The sequence below is a fragment of the Quercus robur genome, chromosome 2, assembly GCF_932294415.1.
Source record: "Quercus robur chromosome 2, dhQueRobu3.1, whole genome shotgun sequence".
NCBI classification, from domain to species: Eukaryota; Viridiplantae; Streptophyta; class Magnoliopsida; order Fagales; family Fagaceae; genus Quercus; species Quercus robur.
The window spans coordinates 89866199-89876854 of record NC_065535.1 but is presented as its reverse complement, the minus strand read 5'-3'; the positions used below and the strand labels follow the sequence as shown (position 1 = coordinate 89876854).

At 32.3% G+C, this 10656-nt stretch overlaps 1 protein-coding gene across 1 annotated transcript; it reads right to left on the bottom strand.

The window, feature by feature from the left end:
• Window positions 1–6111: 6111 nt before the first annotated feature.
• Window positions 6112–9621, bottom strand: LOC126715728 (EG45-like domain containing protein). The gene is made up of 3 exons (XM_050416493.1): window positions 9454–9621; window positions 6456–6732; window positions 6112–6357 (listed from the first exon to the last, which is right to left on the bottom strand). The coding sequence occupies exons 1-3, from the start codon at window positions 9560–9562 to the stop codon at window positions 6351–6353; spliced, it is 393 nt and encodes a 130-aa protein (XP_050272450.1). The 5' UTR covers window positions 9563–9621; the 3' UTR covers window positions 6112–6350.
• Window positions 9622–10656: the final 1035 nt, after the last annotated feature.

The following is a 10656-nucleotide window of genomic DNA, read 5'->3' as shown; positions in this document are numbered from 1 at the left end:
ATTTTTAATTAGAAAAACTCTATACTGAATTATTGATATTATAACACTTCTACTTTGTGAGTCTGTGGTGCAAAGAAGTAGATTTGCCTCCAAATTATAGAACCTAAAACTTTGAACAACAGAAGAGCTAATTAAGTAACTTTAGTTGAGTAAGATCAACGAGTTAGTAAATTATTAAAAATGAAATAAAAACATGCCAAGGAGGAAGATTAGGATCAGAATAATGCATGCTAGATATAGGTTTTTATGTTGTGATGCGTAAAGTTGTGATTTCCAACTATCTTGTGTTAGCTTTAATTCCGTGCCAAATTTGAATGTAATTTCTTTGATCATTTTCCTTGTATGTATGTGAGTGTATTTGTAAGGGATGAGTGTGAGAGATCGGTGAAGAATCAAGTTTCAAAAGATGAATTAGTGGAATTCGTGACTAGCTCACAAGTAGCTCGCGAGAAGCAACCCGCGAAAAGGTCATGTGTGAAGCACATGACTGGAAGCTAAAGAGTCATGCCAAGCTGTGAAGTTCACAAGTGTTTTGTGAGAAGGGCCATCTTGCGAAGTACCCATGAAACTCTCTGTTTGGCAAAAAGTTAAGTTGCTTTCCCAAATTCTTTATCCACGCTATATATATATCCTCATTACCCAAGAATTGTAAGGAGTGCTTTTCAAAGAGAAAACCCTTGCAAATACACTTGAGAGTTAGATATTATTTTACCCACAATCATCTACACATTTCCTTATAGTTTTCCTCAAACTCCTACCTCTCCTTCACTAGATCCTTGAGAGGTTGTTAGCCCAAACACTTACCACACCCATTTTGAGCATTAAGTGAGAATTTGGTGCTACTGGGAAGCATTGGAAGGAGCCATTCATTGGCAGATGCAATCGGGCTGAATTGCGGGATTCGGAAAGTTAGAGAAGACAAGACTCCGAGAAGTCTGTTGATAGCAAGAGCTTGGAGGGCTCAAGTACATGGGGTAGACTAGGATTGAAGGGTTTTTTACTACTCATGTACTCCAACTTTATTCTCTAGTCGATCGATTTCGACTTGGAGGGTCGTGGAGAGGTTTTTCGTCAAATTCTTCAATTTCCTCTTCAATAACACGTCTTGGTGTTATCTTGTGTTTGCATCTCTCTTTCCTACTCTTTAAGCTTTCATTTTATTGTTGATGATGGATGAATGGCTTAGGGTATTGTTATCAGTTCATTGCGCTTATTTACTCTTATTTCAAACTTTGTTTAAGTTAGAGTAAAAGCAATCTAGCCGTAACTTTTAATTGGAGATTTGAACAAGCTCTTGTATTTTAGCACAAATCTGAGCTTTCATGATGGAACAGTTTCTCGGAATTTAGGCGGTAGAGAAAGATGGAGAATGGTGTTTTTGGGTGAGGCAAGGCTGTTTACCTTATTAGTACTAATGTTCTTCTCGTACAAGTCCTCCTTGTCATAAAGCTTATTGGATTGTCTATGTCGAGAGTTTAAGACTTATCTACTATTCCTTTTGGAGGTAGGGCAGAGGATTTGCATGTGTTTGGTGGTTGACTATAGTCCGTTCCCACATTAGAACCTTAATTAGGCTTAAGTTATATAGTGTACGTTTGGATTCGGCTGAAAGCGTTTGCATCTGGCGTTTTTCTTTTTTTCACGCGTTTTAGGGACAAATTTTACTGTTACGGCTACTGTTCATGAATAGTAGCCACAATATTTGACTTGTCATACAATTTTCAGCCACATCAGTGGGTCCGTGCACTGTTCGCGGCACCCACAAACCTCACTTTTCAGCAACTTTTTATTAAAATGGGTCCCACGGTACTATTCACACATTTAAAAATTATTTTACTACAGTGTTTTTTAGTTTTCAGTTTCAATTTTCAGTTTTTAGCTGTATTCAAACGGACCCATAGTTTTAACTGTAAGGTGTGTTATTGAATTGGCCATTGTTAAGGAAAGTTAGGAAGAGAAAGTCAAAGGCACAAAAAAAAGTATCACAACATTTTCACAACACCCTTATTTATGATTATCGTGGATCCAGACTATAGTTTGTTCCCCCATTAGAACCTTAATTAGGCTTGAGTTATATAGTTTTAGCTGTAAGGTGTGTTATTGAATTGGCCAGTGTTAAGGAAAGTTAGGAAGAGAAATTCAAAGGCACAAAAAAAAGTATCACAACATTTTCACAACACCCTTATTTATGATTATCGTGGATCCAGGTATAATATTTTAGTATTTTATTCAATGGTGAGCTAACACTTCAGCTTATTGTGAAAATGATATGTAATTTTGTTATGGCCATAAAAGATTTTAATTAAATTAATGTAAATGGCCTTTAAAGGAATAAGGTATAAGCGTTTACTCGATTTTGGACCTATTAATTCTATAAATCAAGATAAATAATAAGGACTTGGTCCTTGGATTTTTTTTTTTTTTTTTTTTTTTTTTTTTACCTATAATAGGTATTGGTCTTTATCTAGGTTTCGTTTTCTTACTATCACTTGACAAGGTCAAAACTCTTATTTCTAATTATTTTTATAAATAAAAAATTTTGCTGAATAAAATAAAAAATCAAAGAGCAAGACTATACTATAACTAGAATGATATGTTAAAAAAAAAATTGTACAATTCAAAAATGATTTTTTTTTATGGCCCTAAAGGAGTTGTATGAGGTGTGGCATTTATGTTTGTATATAGTAACATTTATACTTTTTATTTTAGTGAAGACCAAATCAAGATATTGATTATTGTAGAAAAACATAGGATCAGAAGAATTAAAGTCTTCTAGAGTTTATAGGAAATTATACTACATAGAATTATTTTAATTTAAATATTTTTTTTGACCATAAAAGTTTGAGATTATGTCATGACATTAGCCAACTAAAAAGAATCCCTAAAATATTGGTTTTAATAAGACTTAGGTTAAATTGCAAATTACACTCCTGGAGTTTACGGTTATTTGGATTTTACATTTTGATATTTTAAATTTTGGATTTTAATCTCTAAATTTTAGGAGTGTTTGGGTTTGATTCTCCCGAATATGGGGTATAAAATCTAAACACTCCCAAACTTTAGGGGGTAAAATCTAAATTTTGAAATTTTAGGGTATAAAATCTAAACACTCTCAAATTTCAAGGAGTAAAATCCAAATTCTAAATTTTCAGAGTGTAAAATCCAAATACCCCCAAATTTTAGATGTGTAATTTGCAATTTAACCTAAGACTTAAAACTAGACCATAGCAATAGCATTGTTATATATATTGAATGAATTTTGCAAAGAAGAAAGAAGAATTTTTAATGGTTTATAGTTCTGTTCGTTTTAATAAAGAGTTTTTTCATTTAAAAAAATAATAGTAATAAAAAAAGGAAGCCGTAGCAGTCATCCCCTACCCCTCCGATCCTCTTATAACTCTCTTTAAATTGTTTTTATTTATTATATGTAATTAAGTATATTCCTTATATGATAATTAGAATCTCACAACAAAAACTCAACTCTCTGTTGTGTTGTCAGGATGTTCCGTTCTGGTGTTTGCCTCCAATGAAAACAAATCCCCCCCCCCCCCCCCCCCAACACAACAGGACCAATTTTGTCTAGCTTTCACTCTCCAGCGACTTTGCCGCCCTTTGCAGACCATTATTGTATTCTAAAAGGCAGGCTTTTAGAAATTTATCATAGCCCAATGATTCTCTGTCTTTAACTGCTTGAGGGCTTTGAGTCAATTAGAAAAGAAGTAAGTGTGAGGTCGGTGGAATTTGTGAAAAATAGCACACATTTGAAGTTGGTGTTTACTGGAAACGTTTTATAAATAGTGAAAGGTCAAGCGTTTCTTGCAGGCCAAAGCCAGGGCTATCACTTATCAATTTTGATGGAAATCATAATCAAGTAAAACATGGGGGATATGATTTGGGACCCTTGAAAGACATGATTTTGTCCTTTAAAAAAAGGGAAGGGCATGATTTCGAAAATGGCCACATCGCAGTCATGCGACCCAATGCATGTCACTTTAAAGGGAATAAGATCTGCGCCATCCTACCCAAATGTGTGTTTCACTTAAATTTCACCTAAAAATTATCTTGTTTTTCCAATCACCAAAACAAGTATAAATTACTTCACATACATATACACTTAAATTATATTAGAGTAAAATTTCTATTTTATATGTAAAAAAAAAAAAAAAAAAAAATTACTTCCTCCAAAAAAAAATTTATTAATTACTCAAACTCTTGATGTGTCTGAGAAGTGTTTGTTAGGTTGTTAATTTTTTGTAATTAATGTTGCCTTTATTTTGTGATCAAGTTTGGTTGTATTTCTACTTAAATTCTTGTATTCTTGGGTTTGGTTGTATTTGGGTAGGGCATGTGGCTCATTTTGTAACTTCTCTCTCTCTCTCTCTCAACACCCACATCCTATCTTTTTCACTCATTTTCAATCAAATTTTAATCCTAAAACAATTCCAAGTAACATCTAATCCTCTTTCTCGTTTGTGGATTAGGGTTTGAAATTGGGGTTTTTGGGTACAAACTTCAATTTCTTCCAACTTTGTTTGATTATTTTGGTTGCATTTCATTATATGATGTTTGTGTTGGCCCCTTGTGGCAAAATCCAATGTATTAAGACACATTTTTGGCATGCTATCTCCTAAACCCATGCCTATATCTCAAGGTTCCTCTCTCTTTTCTAATATAAGCATGAGTAAGTTGAGGATAATCATGGGGCTGCAAGGCCTTAAAAGAAGAGAAAACCCAAATCTTAAATTCACCATAACCTGTGAGTTCAGAATTCAGATTCAATATGGTGTTAAAAATTGGTGATCAAATGCTAAAGCCACAAAACTACCCCAACACATTTGGTGTGTGGAGATCAAAACCTTCAGGATGGTCTTATAGCTGATCCTAGGACCATGTCAATAAGTTTTCTATTGGGTAGATTCTAGAATCATAAATATGATTTAGATTGTAAACTTAGATTCTATATAGTAAATTTCTTCTTAGGTTAGGGAACCCTTGTAGTGGCTTTTAATCAATTTGCTTTCCACTTTGTTGCCAATATCATGTGTTGTTTGTTTTTATTGGTTATCGCTGTAATTTTACTGACTTGCATGCTCATGGTAATTAACGGGTAACAATTTTATATACATAATTGGTTAATTTGTTAAGTTGATTAATTTCCCTATAAATAACTAAGGTGTCTAAATTTACTTTTCTCATTTGTCAATCAAACTCACAATATAGAAAAGGCTAGAACTGAGAAGAAGAATGCACCCCAATCTGTAGCCATTTCGAGCAACGAGTCCAGGAAGTAAAAGAGAGATAAGGAAAATGATTTTGAGGAATATTCTCTAGTTCCTTGCACACAAGAAAAGATTAATGTAATCATTGACAAATGGATAGCTGATAAATAAAACACCGTATTTCAATCCATTTCATAGGCATGCCTATCATAGCATGACTGATTGCCATTCTCTTTGGAGGATTTTTCATCGAATGTGCGGATCGACATGGAGGTCCGTTACCTAGATCGTAAAGAGTCCTCTATCACTCTTCTTTATTAAATGTTCTTCACATATTCGATAGGCCTTTGTTGACACTGGATATTTGTTGAATCTTATCCACGTGAATACTTTAGAAGCTTTTGGAATACACAAACAAAAAAAACATAGGATCCCCTGTGGAAGTAATAGCTTTCTGAATATATTATAGGCCCTATACAACTTGAACTAAGAGCATGGCCGATTCTTGCATTAACGAAATTTCACTCTATTGATTCATACTTCCTTTTCACACTTTTCTAAGATATCATGTGTTAAATTACCGATTATCTCAAAAGTTTAAGCTATTAGGATATGGTAAATTTAATCATTTAACCATATAAATCTAACACACATTTCCTCTCACGCGTGGTCCGAAACTATATTTTTAATAAGTGAGACCTAACACATGGGATTTTGAACCCAATTGCTTCCAACAAGAGGGTCCCTCTTGTTAGCGTAAAAATGCATTAACACCTATCAATTCATTATTATATGAACAACGAGGCCAGAGATTAACATTTCATTCTTGAATTAATTCGTCACTAGCTTTTTCGCAGTTTAACATAGTTTCAAGTAGAAAATAAGATACAAATTAAGATAAAGGCCTCTTCTTATTCAAGTTCAAATATCAAGTTGGCAACATGATTGACAATAGAAACATACGAGTTACAATGTCTTGCTTCAAAGAAGAAATTTTTAATTTTAATCATGAGCTGCTTATTTAAATATTATCATAACTTCCCATGCTCGAAACATTCAAGTTTCCATCATGAGCTGCTTATTTCATATTAACACAAAGTCGTCATTACGAGGCCATAGTCTAGGAGAACTTCAAACCCTGCAAATAACAAGCACAAAAGCAAACTTGAATTAGGTTCTTCTCATAATTTATACACCTTAAGCAGTAGAAATACTAGATTGGGCATTTGGGCTTACTGAGTATACTCAATTTTGATTTTTCCTGCATCTGGATTAGCTATAACAGAGAAAGCCTCTTTAGAGAGATCTATGGTTCCTTGACATCCTGGGGGACAATAATCGACGATTTTAACCACAACGCTGGTACTCTTGCAAGGTTGTGGCACGCCCTGATTGGTAGGCCCAGTGCATCTGACTCTATACATTCTCCCACATGCTGCCCTATTGCCCCATATTGCATCACTTGCTGCAGCTATCATGACACCATTGTCTTGATATCCATAGCATGAAGAGGCTGTCAATAGTCAACAAAGATTAAATGCAAGGGTTAGGGTATTTTATTTTCAGGTATTCACGGTTAGCGTTTTACAATCACCTAAGAGTATTGTAACTCAATTGACATTTTCTAAAATTTCTAGTAGCCATTTAGAGTTCAAATCCCTCTTTTCCATTGAAACTATCAAAATAAATAAATATATATATATAGGACCATGAAAACGGATCAAATTTTTTTTTGAGCAGTTCATTAGTGCCACCATTGGCCACTCCTTAAGCACCAATGTCACCACCCATGGCATGATCCATCTGATTTCATTCTCCATCATCCAATTTTCATTTAAAATCTATTTTTGTTACTTTTGAGATGGAATATTACTAATTAAGTTTATTTTTAGGTTTTGCTCACATCTATTTTCCAATTGATAATGTGGGTACTTTTTTGGAGTTACTTGGTAGCCTTTGGCTTTCTGTACTCTCCTTTTTGGTATCCCACATCGAAGAAAACTCCCTCCCCACTCTGCCTTATAAGCATGAGCTGAAGAGAACTCTTCAGCTCAATATAACTAATCCACTTTATTTTCTTGTGACATTAAAAAACTTCATCTTGTAGATATAATCACAACAATTATTTTCAGTAAAATTTTGTACATGAACCTTGCATTTGGAAAAAACAAGTAAAATTTTTATATAATATAAACCCACCCACAACACCCTCACTTGTTTTTTTTTTTATTATAATATTCACATCTATCTCCCTCTTGTTTTTTTGTATTATATAATATATAATAATCACATTTGAAAAAATATATTTTTATATAATACAAACCCACCCCTCCAGCCGCACCTTCTCTTGCTTCACAAACCCACCCACAACACTGCGACCCATCTATCTCACTCATTGTGATTTTCATTATATTTTATGAAATCAAAATCAGTTTTCATTATATATTGTAAAATAATTTTTTTTACTAAAAACATTTTTAGTTAGAAATATTTTACGCTTAGAAATTATTTTATGTGGAAACAAACGTAGCATTAATTAATTTTTATATTCCTTTCTCATTTTTCTTAAAATTTCCTTATCTAGATTAATATTTTCTTTCTTCTAAAAAAAAGATTGATATTTTCTTTAGATAATTTATAATTATAAAATATTTACAGATAAAAGAAATATTATCTACAATAAAAAATTTGTATCTAGAATGCAAAATTCACTTTAAAAGGATCTAGGAGAGATATTTGGTAGGTAGCCTCACCTCCAATTTTTGAAGAGTGTAATTGTCCAACTTGAATATAAAATTATAATATGAAAAGAATAAAATGATTTCTAGTCCAAAAAATAATAGAATCTAATTTATCAAAGTCACTATTATAACTTTTGATAGTCACCCAACAACCTTAACCTTCCCAAACAAAGATAAATTTAACAAATACTTAGATGGAAAAAGATTAATTATATAGGAATAGAATATCATGGTTTCAAACTTAAAAAATGATTTTTTTTAAGCTTTCTATTAGATTGAATTTTCAATGGTCAACAATTTTGAGGGCTTCATGGGTGTAATTAAAGCTTTTCCATGTTTTTTTAAAATAATTTTTTCATTTAAGTTTTATTGCCTCAAAATTTTGGGGGCCTTTTTAAAAAAGGGGTCTTACGTAATGGTCAAGAGAAAGTCTATAGACCCAATAAAAAAAAAAAATTTGAAAATAATTGATGTGGCAGAATATTGTTAGCGGTAAGTTAAAAATTGAAGTCAATGGTAAGTCCAGATGAGAACCAATAAAAGTTTGTCAACTTAATAATTGTGAAATTATTTATTTATTTAATATTTGAAGCATTGCTAGATGGTCTAAATGACCAAGCCTAGGAGTTGGCCCTAACTCTGTCCCACCACCACTACATAGATTTTGATTGACAATGTTGATCAATGTAGATATAAAATAAAATTGGCATTAAGTTTTGTTGTTGTTGGTGTTGCTGAAAATTATATAGTTACGTTAGAGGTGGAGGATTTGAATTCTAAATGTGTCTCCATTGAAAACACTAGGAGGTTGCAATTAAACTACAAAGCTCTTGGCCGTCTTAAGTTTTAAACATCATACGTACGTGGATGTTTCTTTTCTTTTTTTTCTTTTTTTTTGAGAGATGGTTGTTTCTATTTTATTATTTACATAGTACATCTCTATGATTTTCAAATTCCAACATATTGATAAGGAAAGGCAAGTCCAAATCCTGTAAGAAATCGTGAAACCCAACCCAAGAAGAAAAGTTTAAAAAAATGCCTAATTTATAGAAACTTAGAGAATGAGTATATGAAAGGTAAGTACTTAGATTAGCAAGAGATATGAAGAACACTGGCGTGGTTGTATACACACAGTCCTTGTTAATAAATACATATAGGTAATATTTTCTTCGTCAACATATAAAAAATAATAAATAATTACCACTGTGCACCTTTGGTACAGTGGTCACTCCTTAAGTATAAATGCTTGTGGAGTATGATAGGAAAGGGCCAGAGTTCAAGTCTCCAGGAAGAAATTTCACATACATATATACTTAAATTAAATTAAAGAAAAAATTCTATCTTGTATCTAAAAAAAAAATTCTATTGTTTGGGAAAAAAGACATATAGTAAGAAATTGATCATGTCATTGTATATTGTTAAATCCATTATATAATCTATAACATTCTTTGTATTTATAATTTAATGAAAAATTTGCATATAAAAATACTCACGAACATAAGGAGGTGTATAGAAAGTGGCAGTCCCCTGCGCAGCATTTGCAACTGAGATGAGACATATGGCCATGGTGACCATGATCAAATCACGAATAATCACTCCCATTTTTGCTTAGAGAAATTCTGTAATAATATTATGGTACTTCTAATTTGTGATGCAAATATGTAAATTTGCCTCCAATTTATAAAGGAGCCATAGCAAACTGTACCTCTTATAATCTACGTCATTTTCCAGACTATGAATGGTTCAAATTTTCCTTCTTAGGTAATTGTCTTGAAGCGTAATTATTATTCTTACATGGACCACCTCTCTTCTTGACTTTACATGTGGAAAAAAAATTTGTACTTAGCACCCATGAGCATTCACATCACGTTTGTAATTGTATCACTACTATTACTGTATATTTTAGAATAAAAACCCATTTCTTTTTATTTTAACTAATTATTTTCAAAACACCTACATCTAATTTTCTAGTATTTATACTCTATTTCATTATAATATCAACCTTTCTTGATTATTTTTTTTAAAAAAAATAATTTCTCCCTATTTACACACAATAACCAATGTTTACTCTTTTCCTTTACCCTTGGGTGAAACCAAGAACTAATAAAAAAAAATATTTTACATAGAGTTTGAATTTGGTAAGGATGTGGTGTAAAACTCACGTATGAATTTTACACAATCCATTAAAAAATTGCCACATCAACTTTTTACTTAAAACTTAATACGTTCTATCATACATAATAATGTCTCAATAAACTCACAGTTAAATTGGATTTCAAATGGGTATTAGAATTGATTGAGTGTGATTGTGCCTATTCTTTAATATGTAATGTGATAATGTGGCATGTTGAGATTGGAGGGGTAAAACTTGAGTTTTACACCACATCCTTATAGAATTTAATCTCTTTTGCATAAGCTATGGTTCCTCTTAAATTTGGATGTTAGGTTGTAAAAGTTTAGAACAATTGGTAAATCGTGAACACAAACTTGTCTAGATATAAATCTTAGAGTCTATAGGTATTATTAGACAATGCTCAAGGTGATTCAAGCTACAAAAAGAAGGTTTTAGAATTTGCCTGGTTCGACCGATCAAGAGACAAGCTCGACTGATTGAAATACATATCTGCAGAATTTTACGTTCGGCCAAACAGCAATTTAAGCCCAAAAAATATTAGAGTTTCAAATCTACTTCTTCT

Bases quoted from the DNA above. Each gene is read 5' to 3' on its own strand.
- LOC126715728 (XM_050416493.1), bottom strand. From the start codon at position 9,562: ATGGGAGTGATTATTCGTGATTTGATCATGGTCACCATGGCCATATGT. The intron at 6,733-9,453 runs GTGAGTATTTTT...GACTATTGACAG, and splicing joins CTATACACCTCCTTATGTTC to CCTCTTCATGCTATGGATAT.